The 22,593-nt window shown below is 44.1% G+C and overlaps 1 protein-coding gene across 3 annotated transcripts in view; it reads left to right on the forward strand.

The window, feature by feature from the left end:
- ARMC9 (armadillo repeat containing 9) overlaps positions 1 to 22,593 on the forward strand; it is a 290,214-nt gene that overhangs the window by 26,939 nt on the left and 240,682 nt on the right. For all 3 annotated transcript variants that reach the window (XM_069727004.1, XM_069727005.1, XM_069727006.1), the window contains exon 4: positions 21,489 to 21,659. In XM_069727004.1, the coding sequence (XP_069583105.1) occupies positions 21,489 to 21,659 (171 nt within the window). The remainder of the gene's footprint in view (positions 1 to 21,488; positions 21,660 to 22,593) is intronic.

The following is a 22,593-nucleotide window of genomic DNA, read 5'->3' on the forward strand; positions in this document are numbered from 1 at the left end:
GAGCCCTCTAGTACGCTTCAGTGGTTTCCTGTCCTTAAAGGTACCTTCACACTCAGCGACGCTGCAGCGATACCGACAACGATGTCGATCGCTGCAGCGTCGCTGTTTGGTCGCTGGAGAGCTGTCACACAGACAGCTCTCCAGCGACCAACGATCCCGAAGTCCCCGGGTAACCAGGGTAAACATCGGGTTACTAAGCGCAGGGCCGCGCTTAGTAACCCGATGTTTACCCTGGTTACCAGCGTAAAAGTAAAAAAAACAAACACTACATACTTACCTACCGCTGTCTGTCCCCGGCGCTCTGCTTCTCTGCACTCCTCCTTCACTGGCTGTGAGCACAGCGGCCGGAAAGCAGAGCGGTGACGTCACCGGCTCACCGCTCTGCTTTCCGGCTGACTGACGCTCACAGGCTGTGCAGGAGGAGTGCAGAGAAGCTGAGCGCCGGGGACAGACAGCGGTAGGTAAGTATGTAGTGTTTTTTTTTTTTTCTTTTACGCTGGTAACCAGGGTAAACATCGGGTTACTAAGCGCGGCCCTGCGCTTAGTAACCCGATGTTTACCCTGGTTACCAGTGAAGACATCGCTGGATCGGTGTTACACACGCCGATCCAGCGATGTCTGCAGGGAGTCCAGCGGCGAAATAAAGTTCTGGACTTTGTTCAGCGACCAACGATCTCCCAGCAGGGGCCTGATCGTTGGTCGCTGTCACACATAACGATTTCCTTAACGATATCGTTGCTACTTCACAAAAAGCAACGATATCGTTAACGATATCGTTATGTGTGAAGGTACCTTAAGGGAGACCCTGTGGCTCCCCTGTGCTGCCGGTGGAGTGAATTTTACCTGGTCCAGGGAGTGGCAGACCGGAGGTGTAGAAGCCTGCGTCCGTGGCATCTCCCCAGGAGTTTGGCGGGACACGGCGCGGTGCACTCGTGGGAGCCAGTGGAAGGGAACTGATGTCAGTTCTGAGGGCACACACATGGGTATCGGTGTACTTGGGAGAAAATGGACTGTGCAATTTGTTGTGCAATATCTCCTGTTACCCTTTTTTAAGTTAAAAAAAAAAAATAGATCTAAAGGAAAATGTTGTGAAAGAAAAGTAAATGTTTATTTTTTTGTTCCACATTCCAAAAAATCCTGTGAAGCACCTCTTAGGGTCATCATTGGATGCGATCCTGGATAAAGCTGCGGACTCTAAGAAAGGATTTCCACCAGACTAGTGCCCCAAAATTTAAGAGACCCTTTAGGCCAGTGGTCCCCAACTCCAGGCCTCGAGGGCCGCCAACAGTGCAGGTTTTCAGGATTTCTTTAGTATTGCACAGGGGTTGGAATCATCACCTGTGCAGATGATCACATTACCACCGATGCAATACTAAAGAAATCCTGAAAACCTGCACTGTTGGCGGCCCTCGAGGCCTGGAGTTGGGGACCCCTGCTTTAGGCCATCAAGGAAATGGGTTCCTGTTCTGAACAGGTAATTCAGAACCACAATGGACCTTGAAGTTCAGAGCACACAAAGTGACCTGACAATTACCAAAAACATAGGACGATCTCTGAGACGTTGGAACTCTGCTGACCGCAATCCCTAATCCTATCCAACCACACTAGAGGTAGCCGTGGAGCGCTCCTGACCAGTCCTATGCGCCTCGAGCACAGCCTGAGAAACTAGCTAGCCCTAAGAAAGAAAAATAAGCCTAGCTTGCCTCAGAGAAATACCCCAAAGGAAAAGGCAGCCCCCCACATATAATGACTGTGAGTTGAGATGAAAATACAAACGCAGAGATGAAATAGATTTAGCAAAGTGAGGCCCAACTTACTGAACAGACCGAAGATAGGAAAGATTGCTTTGCGGTCAACACAAAACCCTACAAACAACCACGCAGAGGGGGCAAAAAGACCCTCCGCACCGACTAACGGTACGGAGGTGCTCCCTCTGCGTCCCAGAGCTTCCAGCAAGCAAGAAAAACCAATATAGCAAGCTGGACAGAAAAAATAGCAAACAAAAATAACACAAGCAAAACTTAGCTTATGCAGGATAGACAGGCCACAGGAACGATCCAGGAGAAAGCAAGACCAATACTAGAACATTGACTGGAGGCCAGGATCAAAGCACTAGGTGGAGTTAAATAGAGCAGCACCTAACAACTTAACCTCATCACCTGACGAAGGAAACTCAGAAGCCGCAGTACCACTCTCATCCACCAAAGGAAGCTCATAGACAGAACCAGCCGAAGTACCACTCACGACCACAGGAGGGAGCTTGGCCACAGAATTCACAACAGTACCCCCCCTTGAGGAGGGGTCACCGAACCCTCACCAGAGCCCCCAGGCCGACCAGGATGAGCCACATGAAAGGCACGAACCAGATCGGCAGCATGGACATCAGAGGCAAAGACCCAGGAATTATCTTCCTGACCATAACCTTTCCACTTAACCAGATACTGGAGTTTCCGTCTCGAAACACGAGAATCCAAAATCTTCTCCACTATATACTCCAACTCCCCTTCAACCAAAACCGGAGCAGGAGGATCAACAGATGGAACCACAGGTGCCACGTATCTCCCCAACAATGACCTATGGAACACGTTATGAATGGAAAAAGAAGCTGGAAGAGTCAAACGAAAAGACACAGGATTAAGAACCTCAGAAATCTTATACGGACCAATGAAACGAGGCTTAAACTTAGGAGAGGAAACCTTCATAGGAATATAACGAGATGACAACCAAACCAAATCCCCAACACGAAGTCGGGGACCCACACAGCACCTGCGGTTAGCGAAACGTTGAGCCTTCTCCTGGGACAAAGTCAAATTGTCCACTACCTGAGTCCAAATCTGCTGCAACCTATCCACCACTGTATCCACACCAGGACAGTCCGAAGACTCAACCTGCCCTGAAGAGAAATGAGGGTGGAACCCAGAATTGCAGAAAAACGGCGAAACCAAAGTAGCCGAGCTGGCCCGATTATTAAGGGCGAACTCAGCCAAAGGCAAAAAGGACACCCAATCATCCTGATCAGCAGAAACAAAACATCTCAGATATGTTTCCAAGGTCTGATTGGTTCGCTCAGTCTGGCCATTAGTCTGAGGATGGAAAGCCGAGGAAAAAGACAAATCAATGCCCATCCTAGCACAAAAGGCTCGCCAAAACCTCGAAACAAACTGGGAACCTCTGTCAGAAATGATGTTCTCTGGAATGCCATGTAAACGAACCACATGCTGGAAAAACAATGGCACCAAATCAGAGGAGGAAGGCAATTTAGACAAGGGCACCAAATGGACCATCTTAGAGAAGCGATCACAAACCACCCAAATGACAGACATTCTTTGAGAGACGGGGAGATCCGAAATAAAATCCATAGAGATATGTGTCCAAGGCCTCTTCGGGACCGGCAAGGGCAAAAGCAACCCACTGGCACGAGAACAGCAGGGCTTAGCCCGAGCACAAATCCCACAGGACTGCACAAAAGAACGCACATCCCGCGACAGAGATGGCCACCAAAAGGATCTAGCCACCAAATCTCTGGTACCAAAGATTCCAGGATGACCAGCCAACACCGAACAATGAACCTCAGAGATAACTCTACTCGTCCATTTATCAGGGACAAACAGTCTCTCCGCTGGGCAACGGTCAGGTCTATTAGCCTGAAATTTTTGCAGCACCCGCCGCAAATCAGGGGAGATGGCAGACAAAATTACCCCCTCTTTGAGAATACCCGCCGGCTCAGGCAAACCCGGAGAATCGGGCACAAAACTCCTAGACAGGGCATCCGCCTTCACATTTTTAGAGCCCGGAAGGTACGAAACCACAAAGTCAAAACGGGAGAAAAACAGCGACCAATGAGCCTGTCTAGGATTCAACCGTTTGGCAGACTCGAGATAAGTCAAGTTCTTGTGATCAGTCAAGACCACCACGCGATGCTTAGCTCCTTCAAGCCAATGACGCCACTCCTCAAATGCCCACTTCATGGCTAGCAACTCTCGATTGCCAACATCATAATTTCGCTCAGCAGGCGAAAATTTCCTGGAAAAGAAGGCGCATGGTTTCATCACCGAGCAATCAGAACTTCTCTGCGACAAAACAGCCCCTGCTCCAATTTCAGAAGCATCAACCTCGACCTGGAACGGAAGCGAAACATCTGGTTGGCACAACACAGGGGCAGAAGAAAAACGACGCTTCAACTCCTGAAAAGCTTCCACAGCAGCAGAAGACCAATTGACCACATCAGCACCCTTCTTGGTTAAATCAGTCAACGGTTTAGCAATACTAGAAAAATTATTGATGAAGCGACGATAAAAATTAGCAAAGCCCAGGAACTTCTGCAGACTCTTCAGAGATGTTGGCTGAGTCCAATCATAAGTGGCCTGAACTTTAACAGGGTCCATCTCGATAGTAGAAGGAGAAAAAATGAACCCCAAAAATGAAACCTTCTGAACACCAAAGAGACACTTTGACCCCTTCACAAACAAAGAATTCACATGCAGTACCTGGAACACCATTCTGACCTGCTTCACATGAGACTCCCAATCATCCGAGAAGACCAAAATATCATCCAAATACACAATCAGGAATTTATCCATGTACTCTCGGAAGATGTCATGCATAAAGGACTGAAACACTGATGGAGCATTAGAAAGCCCGAATGGCATAACCAGGTACTCAAAATGGCCTTCGGGTGTATTAAATGCTGTTTTCTATTCATCGCCCCGTTTAATACGCACAAGATTATATGCACCACGAAGATCTATCTTGGTGAACCAACTAGCCCCCTTAATCTGAGCAAACAAATCAGACAGCAGCGGCAAGGGGTACTAAAATTTGACCGTAATTTTATTTAGAAGGCGGTAATCAATACAAGGTCTCAGCGAACCATCCTTCTTGGCCACAAAAAAGAACCCCGCTCCCAATGGCGACGATGACGGGCGAATATGACCCTTCTCCAAGGACTCCTTCACGTAACTCCGCATAGCGGCGTGCTCAGGTACAGATAAATTAAACAGTCGACCCTTAGGAAAATTACTACCAGGAATCAAATCGATAGCACAATCACAATCCCTATGCGGAGGTAGGGCATTGGACTTGGGCTCATCGAATACATCCCTGTAATCAGACAAGAACTCTGGGACCTCAGAAGGGATGGATGATGAGATAGACAGAAATGGAACATCACCATGTACCCACTGACAACCCCAGCTGGACACAGACATTGATTTCCAATCTAATACTGGGTTATGGACTTGTAGCCATGGCAACCCCAACACGACCATATCATGCAGATTATGCAACGCCAGAAAGCGAATATCCTCCTGGTGCGCAGGAGCCATGCACATGGTCAGCTGGGTCCAGTACTGAGGCTTATTCTTGGCCAAAGGCGTAGCATCAATTCCTCTCAATGGAATAGGACACTGCAAGGGCTCCAAGACAAACCCACAGCGCCTAGCATACTCCAAGTCCATCAAATTCAGGGCAGCGCCTGAATCCACAAATGCCATGACAGAATAGGAAGACAAAGAGCAGATCAAAGTAACGGACAAAAGAAATTTCGACTGTACTGTACCAATGGTGGCAGACCTAGCGAACCGCTTAGTGCGCTTAGGACAATCGGAGATAGCATGAGTGGAATCACCACAGTTGAAACACAGCCCATTCTGACGTCTGTGTTCTTGCCTTTCAGCTCTGGTCAAAGTCCTATCGCACTGCATAGTTAAGTAAATAGGGCAGCACACTGCAGCGCCAAAACATGCAAACTTGAAAACACGAAATTTGAACTGCATTACTGCACTAGAAATATGAAAAATGAGAGCTTTTAGCGCATAAAAATGGCCAATTTTATGTGTACCTCGTAGCCACTTTACGGCATCTCTCTTATACGAGGTCCTACGCTTGACCTACCTCGCTGAGAATAAACGTCTCCATCTGAATGGGTACATGTGAAACCTCTTCTTGGACTCAAATTCTCTCTCTCTCTGTGGAGGGGTATTGGACCTACTATAATTAAAACACCTGAAGCTAGGAGGCGGGGAGTGCACGATCAGAAGGCTAGAGAATACATTTCAAAAACCTGACCTGCACATCCAAACATAGACTAAGTGTGAACAGGTGCTGAACCCAGAGTCGCCAACTCGTATATAGTTAAGTAAATAGGGCAGCACACTGCAGCGCCAAAACATGCAAACTTGAAAACACGAAATTTGAACTGCATTACTGCACTAGAAATATGAAAAATGAGAGCTTTTAGCGCATAAAAATGGCCAATTTTATGTGTACCTCGTAGCCACTTTACGGCATCTCTCTTATACGAGGTCCTACGCTTGACCTACCTCGCTGAGAATAAACGTCTCCATCTGAATGGGTACATGTGAAACCTCTTCTTGGACTCAAATTCTCTCTCTCTGTGGAGGGGTATTGGACCTACTATAAGCATAGGCTCAGGTTTATGCTCAGATAATACCGCCAAATGGTGCACAGATTTACGCTCATGCAAGCGTCGACCGATCTGAATGGCCAAAGACATAGACTCATTCAGACCAGCAGGCATAGGAATTCCCACCATGACATCCTTAAGGGCTTCAGAGAGACCCTTTCTGAAAATAGCTGCCAGCGCACATTCATTCCATTGACTGAGCACGGACCACTTTCTAAACTTCTGACAATAAATCTCTATCTCATCCTGACCCTGACACAGAGCCAGCAAATTTTTCTCTGCCTGATCCACTGAATTAGGTTCATCGTACAGCAATCCGAGCGCCAGAAAAAACGCATCAATATTACATAATGCAGGATCTCCTGGCGCAAGGGAAAATGCCCAGTCTTGAGGGTCGCCCCGTAATAAAGAAATAATGATCTTAACTTGTTGAACTGGGTCACCAGAGGAGTGGGGTTTCAAAGCCAGAAATAGTTTACAATTATTTTTATAATTCAAAAACTTAGCTCTATCTCCAGAAAATAACTCAGGAATAGGAATTTTAGGTTCTAACATAGGATTCTGAACCACTAAATCTTGAATGTTCTGTACACTTATTGTGAGATTATCCATCAAAGAGGACAGACCCTGAATGTCCATGTCCACACCTGTGTTCTGAACCACCCTGATGTAAAGGGGAAAAGAAAGACGGAACACAGTGCAAAGAAAAAAAAATTGTCTCAGAACTTCTCTTTTCCCTCTATTGAGAAGCATTAGTACTTTGGGCCTCCAGTACTGTTCTGAACAGGTAATTCAGAACCACAATGGACCTTGAAGTTCAGAGCACACAAAGTGACCTGACAATTACCAAAAACATAGGACGATCTCTGAGACGTTGGAACTCTGCTGACCGCAATCCCTAATCCTATCCAACCACACTAGAGGTAGCCGTGGAGCGCTCCTGACCAGTCCTATGCGCCTCGAGCACAGCCTGAGAAACTAGCTAGCCCTAAGAAAGAAAAATAAGCCTAGCTTGCCTCAGAGAAATACCCCAAAGGAAAAGGCAGCCCCCCACATATAATGACTGTGAGTTGAGATGAAAATACAAACGCAGAGATGAAATAGATTTAGCAAAGTGAGGCCCAACTTACTGAACAGACCGAAGATAGGAAAGATTGCTTTGCGGTCAACACAAAACCCTACAAACAACCACGCAGAGGGGGCAAAAAGACCCTCCGCACCGACTAACGGTACGGAGGTGCTCCCTCTGCGTCCCAGAGCTTCCAGCAAGCAAGAAAAACCAATATAGCAAGCTGGACAGAAAAAATAGCAAACAAAAATAACACAAGCAAAACTTAGCTTATGCAGGATAGACAGGCCACAGGAACAATCCAGGAGAAAGCAAGACCAATACTAGAACATTGACTGGAGGCCAGGATCAAAGCACTAGGTGGAGTTAAATAGAGCAGCACCTAACAACTTAACCTCATCACCTGAGGAAGGAAACTCAGAAGCCGCAGTACCACTCTCATCCACCAAAGGAAGCTCATAGACAGAACCAGCCGAAGTACCACTCACGACCACAGGAGGGAGCTTGGCCACAGAATTCACAACAGGTTCCTAGACAAAAAGATGGAAGGAGCCCAGAAATAAAGGGAAGACCTTGCAGGGGGATCGTTTTTGTCTGGGTTTCCCCAAAAAACGGGGAGACAATGAAGGCCAGGCCCCAGGTAGGTGGAAGGCTGATTCAGTTTCTTCTGCCTGGGAAAGTATTTCCCTGAGCCCTTGCATATTAGGCACCATAGGGGAGGGGCTAAAACTAGAATTCCTTTCTCTCCCCCCCCCCCCCCCCAGAAAGAGATGTGGTTATGAAAGATCAGTATTTAAGGGTAAATCAAAATGCCCTAGAGGAGGAAATAAGATCACTGCTAAAGAAGGGGATCCTCACTCGCATGCCAAGGGGGAAGAAGGGAAGGGGTTCTACAGCCCCATATTCTTGAGTAAAAAGCTAGGCAGATCATTCAGGACAATAGTAAACTTAAAAGATCTAAATCAATTTTTGGTGTCCAAGTGCTTAAAAATCGAGACAGTACAGTCAACCGTAAAACTGCTGTTTCCGGGAAGTTTTATGGCCACTATAGATCTACGAGTTTCCTACTACCATGTGCCCATCCTCCAGTGCCATCAAAAATATCTCAGGGTGGTAGTCAACATACAATGACGGTTAACACACCCACTCTTCCAGGTCCTCCCCTTTGGCCTATCTATGGCCCCAAGGGTTTTCACAAATATAGTGGTGGAAATGGCAGCGCATATAAGAGAAAAGGACATTTTGTTCATCTTGTATTTAGATGACTTCCTCATTGTGGAGAAGTCAGGAACCAAATGCATAGAGGCCGTGGAATTTGTAAAGGAGATACTACAATCCCTTGAATGGATTATAAACTGGGAAAAATCACGGATAATACCAAAATACATTTTCTTAGGAATACTGTTGGATTCAAAAGCAACCTTCTTTTATCCCAGAAGAAAAGATAAAGTGTGAAGTTCGACTTTCGAGTTAGTCAGGAGCCCAGTAACTACCCTAAGGGTATGTGTCCATGTTCAGGATTGCATCAGGATTTGGTCAGGATTTTTCATCAGTATTTGTAAGCCAAAACCAGGAGTGGGTGATAAATGCAGAACTGGTGCATATGTTTCTACGGTATTATACTTTTCCTCTAATTGTTTCACTCCTGGTTTTGGCTTACAAATACTGATGAAAAATCCTGACCAAATCCTGATGCAATCCTGAACGTGGACACATACCCTTAGAAGGGCTATGTCAATCCTGGGAATCTTAACATCTTGCATCCCATCTATAACCTGGGCCAGGTTCTACTTCAGAACCCTTCAGCTGGAAATTTTCAAAGAGGGGAAAAAACGGAAGGAAATCAGGACAGAAGAATGATGGTTTCAGAGAAAACACAACAATCTTTACGGTGGTGGCATCACAAGACAAACTTGTCAGGCGTAGTTCCTTGGGAAATTAAAAAAAAACAACAACAAATAATCACCAGAGATGCAAGCCCTTTTGGCTGGGGAGCACGCACAGAGGGCAGGATTCTCCAAGGTGGATGGTCTCGAGTTCCTGGACGCATCTTCCAACAGAAAAGAACTAAGGCTACTTTCACATTAGCGTCAGCCTGAAGTACCGACGCACGTTGTAAAAGAAATGAACAACGGGGGCAGCGGATGCAGTTTTTTAACGCATCCGCTGCCCCATTGTAATGTCCGGGGAGGAGGGGGCGGAGTTTCAGCCGCACATGCGCGGTTGAAAATGGTGGACTCGACGCACAAAAAAAAGTTAAATGTAACTTTTTTTTGTGCCGAGGGTCCGCAAAAACATGACGCATCTGTCGCACGACGGATGCGACGTGTGGCCATGCGTCGCTAATGCAAGTCTATGGAGAAAAAACGCATCCTGCGGGCACATTTGCAGGATGTGTTTTTTTCTCCAAAACGACGCATTGCAACATACGCCAAACAACGCTAGTGTGAAAGTAGCCTAACAACTATCAGACTGGCTTTTCTAAAGATCTTACCAGAGATGAGATGCCAACATGTAAAAATTTTGTAAGATAACAAAACATCAGTCGCATATGTAACCAAGCAAGGGGGCACAAGGTCAACGGGTCTCATGACAGAAGCAGGCAATATAATGGCTTTAGTGGAAGAAAATTTAAGAACACTATCAGCAAGTTATCTAAATCTCCATTTGAGCCCTAATCAAACTGCTTAATAAAGATTTTGACCCTGAAAACGGCCTTCTGGCGGCCCTCACGTCAGTTAGAAGGGTGGGCGAGCTGCAGGCACTATCGGTCACCCTTTTTTCAGGTTTTACCGGATAGGGTTTTTCTTAGGCCTGACTCGGCCTTTGTCCCAAAAGCTGGTGGTAACCTTTCACAGATATCAGGAGATAGTGTTGCCATCTTTATGTGATAACCCTAAGGCTATGAGCACACGTTCAGGATTTCTTGCAGAAATTTCCTGAGCAAAACCAGACGTTTTCTGCAAGAAATCCGCATGCGTTTTTGACTCCTTTTTGGCGTGTTTTTTGCGTGTTTTTTTCCGGAGCTTTCCAATGCATTAAATAGCGGGAAAAATGCGATACATCCGCAAAATTAACCCCTTTCTGCCATTGGACGTACTATTCCGTCCATGTGGGGTGGGCCTTACTTCCCAAGGATGGAATAGTACATCCAACGCGATCAGCCGCGCTCACGGGGGGAGCGCCGCCGATCGCGTCCGGGTGTCAGCTGCCTATCGCAGCTGACATCCGGCACTATGTGCCAGGAGTGGTCACGGAGCGCCCCCGGCACATTAACCTCCGGCACACCGCGATCAAACATGATCGCGGTGTGCCGGCGGTATAGGGAAGCATCGCGCAGGGAGGGGGCTCCCTGCGGGCTTCCCTGAGACCCCCGCAGCAACGCGATGTGATCGCGTTGCTGCGAGGGTCTCTTACCTCTCCTCCCAGCAGCAGGCCCGGATCCAAAATGGCCGCGGCATCCGGGTCCTGCAGGGAGGGAGGTGGCTTACCAAGTGCGTGCTCAGAGCAGGCGCTTGGTAAGCCTGGAGTGCTGTAAGTCAGATCGCTGATCTGACAGAGTGCTGTGCAAACTGTCAGATCAGCGATCTGTGATGTCCCCCCCCGGGACAAAGTAAAAAATAAAAAATAAAAATTTCCACATGTGTAAAAAAAAAAAAACAAAAAAAAAAAAAAATTACTCCCATAAATACATTTCTTTATGCAAATAAAAAACAAACAAACAATAAAAGTACACATATTTAGTATCGCCACGTCCGTAACGTCCCAACCTATAAAACTGTCCCACTAGTTAACCCCTTCAGTAAACACCGTAAGAAAAAAAAAAAACGAGGCAAAAAACAATGCTATATTATCATACCGCCGAACAAAAAGTGGAATAACACGTGATCAAAAAGACAGATATAAATAACCATGGTACCGCGGAAAACGTCATCTTGTCCCGCAAAAAATGAGCCACCATACAGCATCATCAGCGAAAAAATAAAAAAGTTATAGTCCTCAGAATAAAGCGATGCAAAAATAATTATTTTTTCTATAAAATAGTTTTTATCGTATAAAAGCGCCAAAACATAAAAAAATGATATAAATGAGGTATCGCTGTAATCGTACTGACCCGAAGAATAAAACTGCTTTATCAATTTTACCAAACGCGGAACGGTATAAACGCCTCCCCCAAAAGAAATTCATGAATAGCTGGTTTTTGGTCATTCTTCCTCACAAAAATCGGAATAAAAAGCGATCAAAAAATGTCACGTGCCCGAAAATGGTGCCAATAAAAACGTCAACTCGTCCCGCAAAAAACAAGACCTCACATGACTCTGTGAACTCAAATATGGAAAATTATAGCTCTCAAAATGTGGTAACGCAAAAAATATTTTTTGCAATGAAAAGCGTCTTTCAGTGTGTGACAGCTGCCAATCATAAACATCCGCTAAAAAACTCGCTATAAAAGTAAATCAGAACACCCTTCATCACCCCCTTAGTTAGGGAAAAATTAAAAGAAATTATTTCCATTTTCCGGTTAGGGTTAGGGCTAGGGTTAGGGTTGGGGCTAGGGTTAAGGCTACAGTTAGGGTTGGGGCTAAAGTTAGGGTTAGGGTTTGGATTACATTTACGGTTGGGAATAGGGTTGGGATTAGGGTTAGGGGTGTGTCTGGGTTAGAGGTGTGGTTAGGGTTACCGTTGGGATTAGGGTTATGGGTGTGTTGGATTAGGGTTTCAGTTATAATTGGGGAGTTTCCACTGTTTAGGCACATCAGGGACTCTTCAAACGCGACATGGCGTCCGATCTCAATTCCAGCCAATTCTGAATTGAAAAAGTAAAACAGTACTCCTTCCCTTCCGAGCTCTTCCGTGTGCCCAAACAGGGGTTTATCCCAACATATGGGGTATCAGCGTACTCAGGACAAATTGGACAACAACTTTTGGGGTCCAATTTCTCCTGTTACCCTTGGGGAAATACAAAACTGCGGGTAAAAAATAATTTTGGGGGGAAAATTTGTTTTTTATTATTTTCACGGCTCTGCGTTATAAACTGTAGCGAAACACTTGGGGGTTCAAAGTTCTCACAACACATCTAGATAAGTTCCTTGGGGAGTCTAGTTTTCAGTATGGGGTCACTTGTGGGGGTTTCTACTGTTTAGGGGCTCTGCAAACGCAATGTGACGCCTGCAGACCAATCCATCTAAGTCTGCATTCCAAATGATGCTCCTTCCCTTCCGAGCTCTGCCATACGCTCAAACGGTAGTTCCCCTTCACATATCAGGTATCAGCGTACTCAGGACAAATTGGACAACAATATTTAGGGTCCAATTTCTCCTGTTACCCTTGGAAAAATACAAAACTGGGGGCTAAAAAATAATTTTTGTGGGAAAAAAGTTTTGTTTTATTTTTACGGCTCTGCATTATAAACTTCTGTGAAGCACTTGGTGGGTCAAAGTGCTCACCACACCTCTAGATAAGTTCCTTAGGGGGTCTACTTTCCAAAATGGTGTCACTTGTGGGGGGTTTCAATGTTTAGGCACATCAGGGGCTCTCCAAACGCAACATGGCGTCCCATCTCAATTCCAGTCAATTTTGCATTGAAAAGTCAAATGGCGCTGTTTTGCTTTCGAGCTCTGTCATGTGCCCAAACAGTGGTTTACCCCCACATATGGGGTATCGGCGTACTCAGGACAAATTGTACAACAACTTTATGGGGTCCATTTTCTCCTGTTACCCTTGGTAAAATAAAACAAATTGTAGCTAAAGTAAATTTTTTGTGAAAAAAAGTTAAATGTTCATTTTTATTTAAACATTCCAAAGATTCCTGTGAAACACCTGAAGGGTTAATAAACTTCTTGAATGTGGTTTTGAGCACCTTGAGGGGTGCAGTTTTTAGAATGGTGTCACACTTGGGTATTTTCTGTCATATAGACCCGTCAAAATGACTTCAAACGAGATGTGGTCCCTAAAAAAAAAATGGTGTTGTAAAAATGGGAAATTACTGGTCAACTTTTAACCCTTATAACTCCCTAACAAAAAAAAATTTTGGTTCCAAAATTGTGCTGATGTAAAGTAGGCATGTGGGAAATGTTACTTATTAAGTATTTTGTGTGACATATCTCTGTGATTTAATTGCATAAAAATTCAAAGTTGGAAAATTGTGAAATTTTCAAAATTTTCGCCAAATTTCCGTTTTTATCACAAATAAACGCATGTAATATCAAAGAAATTTTACCACAATCATGAAATACAATATGTCACGAGAAAACAGTGTCAGAATCACTGGGATCCGTTGAAGCATTCCAGAGTTATAACCTCATAAAGGGACAGTGGTCAGAATTGTAAACATTGGCCTGGTCATTAACGTGCACACCACCCTTGGGGGTAAAGGGGTTAATGAACATGATGCGTTTTTTACCGCAATGCTTTTTTTTTGCGGAAAAAAACGCATCATGTGCACAAAAATTGCGGAATGCATTCTAGATGATGGGATGCATAATGTATGTGTTTTTTTATGCGTTTTTAGAGCGAAAAAAACGCAATGTGTGCACACAGCCTTAAAATGAGGGGAGAGTTTCACACCCTGGATGTTAGTAGATATAGATACCTATTACCAGGGAATTCAGGAAATCTACCTCCCTGTTTGTTCTCTTTCATGGTCTCAGGAGAGGCCTGGCAGCGCCCAAGGGGTCTATATCCAGATGAGTCAGGACAGGGATTACTTTGGCCTACACTTCGGGAGGTGTTTTCTCCCCCGATAATATAAAAGCACACTCCAAAAAGACTCTCTACATCCTTAGCAGAGAGGGCTAACACTTTTCTGGAACAAATCTGCAGGGTAGCCACATGGTCTTCGCCCTCCAGTTTTGTCAAGCACTATAGGTTGGATTTAGGTGCAGAGGGGATCTTACTTTTGGGTGGAAAGTCTTACAGGGGGCAGTCTCTCCCTAGGGGATTCCTCTGAAATCTCTCTCCAATGGTGCGGTCATGGGGAATGGGACAGTACCTTCCTTATTCCCCCCTTCTCACCTTTCATGGTGGTTGGTCACGGTTGACTCACTGGGTGTTGTTTTTCTCATGCTCTGTAAACCACTGAAGCGTACTAGAGGGCTGTGCATCTTAAAACTATAGGGCTTCCTGTCCTTGGGGCGAATCCTCTCTCTCCATTGGTGCCATCATGGGTTCTAGAGAATCCGATTACCGGTAAATTATCATCATTTTTCTAGCACTTAAGGGCTCTGTATATGGAGTCCGCAAATTATTCTAGGAAAATCTGTGCTCCAGGAGGCATATGTGGCTAACCAGTATTGTATATCCACATATGGGGGATTTCCACGTTTAACAGAAATAGTGGGACAATTTTGGTGCCATTTTTACCCATTTTCCTTGTGAAAATGTAAAATCTGAGACTGAAACAATATTTTGATGGTAAAAATGTAATTATTTTTTCTTCACTGCCCAATGGTATAAAATTCTGTGACACACCCGTGGTGTCAATATGATAACTGCACCACTAGATGAATTCATCAAGAAGTGTAGTTGTAAAATAGGGTCACTTATGGGGGGTTCTGCTGTTCTGGAACCTCGGAGTTTCTACCAGTGGGTCAAGCAATAACAGTAAAATCTGCAGTATAATATGGCGTTCCTTCCCTTCTGAGCTTTGCACTGTGCCTGAAAAGTATTTCCCGATAACATGTAGCGTATTGTTGCACTCAGGAGAAATTTTTAAAACAAACTAAGGTCCTTTTTTTCTCCTATTAGCCCTTAAAAAAATTAAAATCTTGGTAGTAAAACAACATTTTAGTAGTAAAAATGTCATTATTTTTGTGGGAACATTTCACATTGCAAAAAATCCTGTGAAGGGTCAATAAACTTCTTGAATGTGGTTTTGCGCACCTTGAGGGGTGCAGTTTTTAGAATGGTGTCACTTTTGGGTACTTTCTGTAATATAGACCCCTCAAAGTGACTTCAAAAGTGATGTGGTCCCTGAAAAAAAAAATGGTTTTGTAAATTTTGTTGGAAAACTGAGAAATCTCTATTCAACTTTTAACCGTTCTAACTTCCTAAGGAAAAAAAAATTGGTTCCAAAAATTGTGCTGATCTAAAGTAGACGTGGGAAATGTTATATATCAATCTTATTTTGTGTGACCTATCTCTCTGATTTAAGGGCATAAAAGTTTGAAAATTGCAAAATTATCAATTTTTTTCTCTTAAATAAACTCTAGTTATATCGAGCAAATTGTATTACTATTCTGAAGTACAATATGTCACGTAAGCACAGTCTCACAATCAGTGGGATCCTTTTAAGCGTTCCAGAGTTATTACCTCATAAAATGAGAGAAATAGTCAACGGCGCCAGAACACAGCTCTTAAAAAAAAAAAAAAAAAAAGAAAAAGAGTAAGCATCACCCTTTGATAAAACAACTTGCTATGTCAATAAAATGGAATAAGGTGGTACAGTGCTCATTCCCCTGCAAGAATGTCCTGTTTCCATTTAAATCATGCACATTTTCCGTTCTCTCTCTCTAAAAAAAAAAACCAAAAAACGATCCGTTGAAAATAGTGAAAAACTGATGCAACTGATCAGTTTTTTTTTTGATAGAGAGAATGGAAAATGTGCATGATGTGAATGGAAACATGCAAGAGAAACCGGATTCGAAGGCCGGATTCATCATTTCACATCTCAGTTTCATACATTTTTCGCCGGATCAGTCACTGTGCATTTTTTTGCCGGACAGAAAAAACGTTCTTCTGTACGTTTTCTCCGTCCGCCTGAAACAGCTTTTCTGACGTATCCGGCAAAAAACAGATGAAACGTGTGGCCATCAGGCACAATCCGGCGCTAATACAACTCTATGAGAAAAAAACGGATCCGGCAGAAAAAAAATGTATCCGTTTTTTTCAAAACTCGCTGGATTGTGTCTGACGGCAAAAACCTGATGTGTGAAAGTAGCCAGATAGATATTTGGATAGATATATCTATGTATCTATAGATATAACTATCTATAAATATATCTATAGATAGATATAGCCATAGTTATCCATCCATAGATATATAATAGCAAGGCCTATGTTTATTACTGAATGTTTAATTTAAAAAAGAAACGGAAAAATTTGGTGCAATTTTCAGTGACAGAGGGGGAAAGCAGACGGCCAGGGGCCAATATTTGTAGCCTGGGAAAGGGATAATACCCATGGCCCACTCACTGGTATTTGTAGCCGAGGGGGCAATATCCATGGCCCCTCTCTAGGCTATGAATATCAGCCTGCAGCTGTCTGCGTAGCCTTTACTGGTTATTAAAATAGGGTGACCCCCCCAAAAAAAAAAAATGTTGTGGGGTCCCCCTATATTTTATAGCCAGAAAGACTACGCAGGCAGCTGCAGGCTGATATTCATAGCCTAGAGAGGGGCCATGGATATTGCCCCCTCGGCTACAAATACCAGTCCCCAGCTGCCCCAGAAATGGCGCATCTATAAAATGCGCCAATTACGGCACTTAGCCCCTCTCTTCCCACTCCCGAGTAGCGGTGGGATATGGGGTAATAAGGGGTTAATGTCACCTTGCTAATGTAAGGTGACATTAAGCCCGGTTAATAATGGCGAGGCGTCAATAAAATGCTTATCCATTATTTATCCTAGAGTAGTGGAAGAGTTAAAAAATAAATAAAGACACAGACAGAAAAAAGTATTTTAATATTCTTAATTTAACCATACTTACCATACTTGATTGCCTGCAAAAAATTAAAAATAATAAACCTAACACTACCTGTCCGCCGTAGTCCAATTAACGAGTGTCCCACGACGATCTCCCCTATAGAACAGTGACATCGAGTGATGTCACTGCTCTATAGGCCTCCAGTGACACACTGACAGGAGACAATGGCTCCGGCAGTGCATCACTGAGGTTACCTTAGTTCAGGGTCTCACTTTATGGCAATGCTGTGTGGGAAAAATGAGACTAGGGACTATTTTTTACAGTGGCGGAGGAATACAGTGCGGAAGGATATCCCTTCCGTCATTGTATTCCTGGAGCCCCTGGATAGCGGTAGCATCAGCTGATGCTGCTGCTCTCCACAGGAGATCATCGTGGGACACTCGTTTTAATTGGATATCTGTGGATCAGGGAGTATAGTGTTTATTATTTTAATATTTTTTTACAGGTGACACTGGCTTCGGGGATCAAGGTGATGGTGAGTATGTACTGTATGTCTATATGTATGTATTGTATGTAATGTATGAATGTACTGTATGTATTGTATCTTATGTTATATGTACTGTATGTTGTATGTACTGTTATTTGTTGTATGTACTGTTATAGGTTATATGTTGTATGATCTGTTATATTATATGTTGTATGTAATGACATATGTTGTATGTTGTGTGTTCTGTTATGTTATATGTTGTATGTACTGTTATATGTTGTATGTACTGTTATATGTTGTATGTACTGTTATATGTTGTATGTACTGTTATATGTTGTATGTTATATGTTGTATGTTCTGTTGTATGTTGTATGTTCTGTTGTATGTTGTATGTTCTGTTATATGTTGTATGTACTGTTGTATGTACTGTTATGTAATATGTTGTATGTTATATGTTGTACGTACTGTTATGTTATATGTTGTATGTTATATGTTGTATGTACTGTTATATGTTATATGTTGTATGTTGTATGTACTGTTGTATGTTATATGTTCTGTTGTATGTTGTATGTACTGTTGTATGTTATATGTTGTATGTTCTGGTGTATGTTTGTGTTTTGTTTTTTTCACATTCAACACATTACCTGGATGATGGGACTACTACTGTACTACTACTTGTAGTCCCTTTGGACAATGCCTGCACACAGACACACACACACCCCCGACAGCCCCGCACAGACCCCCCCTCATCCCGCACAGACCCCCCGTCAGCCCGCACAGACCCCCCGTCAGCCCGCACAGACCCCCCGTCAGCCCGCACAGACCCCCTGTAATCCCGCACAGATCCCCTGTCATCCCGCACAGACCCCCGTCAGCCCGCACAGACCCACACACGCACACAGACCCCGCCCGCACACACATACATGCACAGTCACCGCCCACACACTCCCCCTTCCGTTTCCCCCGCAGCAAAACCGCAGATCTTTTTTTACATCTGCGGTTTTGCTGCGGATGTGCGCAACTCAATGCAAGTTAATGGGTGCAGAAATGCTGCAGATCCGCACAAAGAATTGACATGCTGCAGAAAAAATCAACGCTGCGTTTCCGCACATTTTTTTCCACAGAATGTGCACAGTGGATTGGGTTTTCCATAGGTTTACATGGTACTGTACACCACATGGAAAACTGCTGCAGATCTCGCGGTAAAAACCGCAACGTGTGAACATGGCCTAAAATGGTGTTGCTGTTGTAAAAATATTATTTTCCATCAGATGCTCTTGAATGGTTAAACTACAGCATGTGAAGGAGCTTCTGGGTTATTTCTGCCAGGTGTGCACACAGGCATTTTGAAGCACAGTTCTTTTGAAGGTGTCGGAGGTGTACGCCCTGAAAGTGTAGCTCTCTCGGCCTCTCTTGTTCTGATCTGGGCTGTGATAGACTTTGTACAACACAAAAGCTGTATATAGTTGATTGCATGAAATAGATGTATATACAGAATATCTGTGTGGTTGTCCATATACCTCCTAACAAACGTGTACGGGCATTAGATTAGTTCTTGTAAAAGAAAGCTTAATCTTTCCTGAGTGTACCATTTTGTGTTTGTTTGCAGTGTTGGGGGTCCTCTGTGCCTATGTTTTAGGAATGTAGAATATGTATATATTTACTGAGCCATTAAATGCTGGCAGTCTCCGAGGCGAGTATCATTGGGACGTTTATTGTAATTAAGGATGTAGGTTGCAGAGAGACACGCAATGTGAAGAATGTGAACACTGGGGAGGGGGCGCCCTTCTGGTGGCAACGCCTTGGTGGAGCTGATCCTCACCTCCTGCAGACAGGGTGGTGAATGTTAGGAAACGTCTTGTCTCTTAGGATATATTGCTTCATTCTTTTCCATTTAGACGAGAGAGTGAGTTAGGCTAAGGTCATCCTTCCTGTCATGGAGGTGAGCACATAGGTGTCGGAGTAACAGGATATGATAAGACGCATCCCTCCTCCTTGTAAATTAGCTGATGATGACATTCTTAACCTTTCGTACAGTCTGGATATTCGCTTTCTGTCATTCCTTAATAGTGTTTGACCAGATGGATTTTTACCAGTCCTTGATTGCCCATAAATGATTGTGACCTCAATAATTGACCCATGAACACATAGGACTGATCATTTGTCAGCTGATTGAATTGTTTATTTGGACCCTAAAATCTTTGTTGGTGTTGGTATATTCCCCTCTTATCCTAACAACTAGATGGTGGCCCGATTCTAACACATCGGGTATTCTAGAATATGCATGTCCACATAGTATATTTCCCAGCCACGTAGTATATTGCCCAGCGACGTAGTATATTGCCCAGTGACGTAGTATATTGCCCAGCCACGTAGTGTATTGCCCAGCCACGTAGTATATTGCCCAACCACGTAGTATATTGCCCAGCCACGTAGTATATTGCCCAGCCACGTAGTATATTGCCCAACCACGTAGTATATTGCACAGCCACGTAGTATATTGCCCAGCCACGTAGTATATTGCCCAGTTACGTAGTATATTGCCTAGTGACATAGTATATTGCGCAGCCACGTAGTATATTGCCCAGCCACGTAGTATATTGCACAGCGAAGTAGTATACAGCACAGAGCCACGTAGTATATTGTCCAGCCAGATTTGTCACAGGTGAAAAAATAAAAAATAAACATATACTCACCTTTCCGAGGGAGCCCTTGTAGTCCACGGCAGGTTCCGGTCCCAGGGTTGGTATTAGCACAGGACCTGTGATGACGTCACGGTCACATGACCGTGACGTCATGGCAGGTCTTTGTAGCGCAGGCGCGCAGGGCCTTTGATGACGTCGCGGTCACATGACCGTGACGTCATGGCAGGTCCTTGTCGCGCAGGGCCTGTGATGACGTCGCAGTCACATGACCGTGACATCATGGCAGGTCCTTCTGCCACCGGAAGCGGCAATGGAAGATGGCGGCCGGCGCGAGCTGCAACGGAGGGTGAGTATAGCAGGTTTTTTTTTTTTATTATTTTTTTAACATTAAATTTTTTACTATTGATGCCGCATAGGCAGCGTCAATAGTAAAAAGTTGGGGACACACAGGGTTAATAGCGGCGGTAACGGAGTGCGTTACCCGCGGCATAACGCAGTCCGTTACCACTGGCATTAACCCTGTGTTAGCAGTGACCGGAGGGGAGTATGCGGGCGACATGCACTGACTGCGGGGAGTAAGGAGCGGCCATTTTCTTCCGGACTGTGCCCGTCGCTGATTGGTCGCGGCAGCCATGACAGGCAGCTGGCGAGACCAATCAGCGAATGAATAACCGTGACAGACGGAATTGACCCTTAGACAATTATATAGTAGATAATCAGACTTATGAGTTGCATCTAGTGATGAGAGAATGTTTTATCGACTGCTAACCAAGTGCCTTCAGTGTGCTCGAATAATATGTTCTAGTCCCCGTCGCTGCGTGTCTCGCGGATGTTAGACAACTGCAACACATGCAGGGATTGCCTAACAAACAAGAAATCCCTGCATGTGTGTTTCACGCACCCCGAAGACACTCTTGTTAGCACACGAGCATGCTCAGATAACAACTTATCTGAGCACGTTCGCTCATCACTAGTTGCATCGTGCTGTCTGCCATGTTGGCACCCTACAGTGCTATTCTTCTGGTCAGTACTGATGAAATTTGCAATAAATGTCACCAGTGGGATGTTATTGTAGACGGGTTCTTTGGTTTGAGAGATTCCTAGATAAGGTTTATACCTGCCAGCGTTGCCATTAATGGTATTTCAGAATATCCATGAGTCTAGTAGAAATGATTGCAGTCCGCTTATAATGACCTTTGTCTTCTCATGTCGTGTCTTGCAGAAAGACCTCCTCACAGCTTTTGAAGCTGGGGAGAGAAAAACCTTCTTTGAGACGTGGAATGAACAAGTTCCTCCGGACACCCGAAATAATGATCCTTTGGCTCAAAAGCTAGAATTTTACCTACATATCCACTTTGCTATTTTTCCCTTAAAGCATAAGCTTGGACGAATTGTAAGTATGCATGCTTATTTTACATTCATTTTATTTTAGAAACATTTAAACATTTTTTTTGTATGCAAGAAATGTAATTGGTATAGTTTGTGCAATTGGGCTGGTTACCGTATATACTCGAGTATAAGCCGACACGAGTATACGCCGAGACCCCTAATTTTGCCACAAAAAAACGGGGAAAACTTAATGACTCGACTATGAGCCTAGGGTGGGAAATGCAGCAGCTACTGGTAAATTTCAAAAATAAAAATAGATACCAATAAAGGTAAAATTAATTGAGACATCAGTAGGTTGTTTTTGAATTCCATATTGAATCAGGAGCCCCATGTAATGGTCCATAAAGTTCATGATGGGCCTCATAAGATGCTCCATACAAAATATGCCCCATATAATGCACCATAAAGGTCATGATGGGCCCCATAAGATGCTCCATAATAAAATATACTCCATATAATGCTCCATAAAGTTTATGATGGGCCCCATAAGATGCTTAATACAAAAATATGCCCCATATAATGCTGCACAAAGGTTGATTATGGCCCCATAAGATGCTCCATAGAAACATTTGCCGCATACAATCCTGCATCAAAGTTGATTATGGCCCCATTAGATGCTCCATTGAAAATGAGCCCCATATAATGCTGCATATCGGTTGATTATGGCCCCATAAGATGCTCCATAGAAACATTTGCCCCATATAATGCTGCATAAAGGTTGATTATGGCCCCATAAGATGTTCCATGGAATATTATGCCCCATACAATGCTGCATAAAGTTTGATTATGGCCCCATAAGATGCTCCATAGAAAATGTGCCCAATATAATGTTGCATAAAGGTTGATTATGGCCCCATAAGATGCTCCATAGAAATATTTGCCCAATATAATGCTGCATGAAGGTTGATTATGGCCCCATAAGATGCTCCATAGAAAAA

The sequence above is a fragment of the Ranitomeya imitator genome, chromosome 5, assembly GCF_032444005.1.
Source record: "Ranitomeya imitator isolate aRanImi1 chromosome 5, aRanImi1.pri, whole genome shotgun sequence".
NCBI classification, from domain to species: domain Eukaryota; kingdom Metazoa; phylum Chordata; class Amphibia; order Anura; family Dendrobatidae; genus Ranitomeya; species Ranitomeya imitator.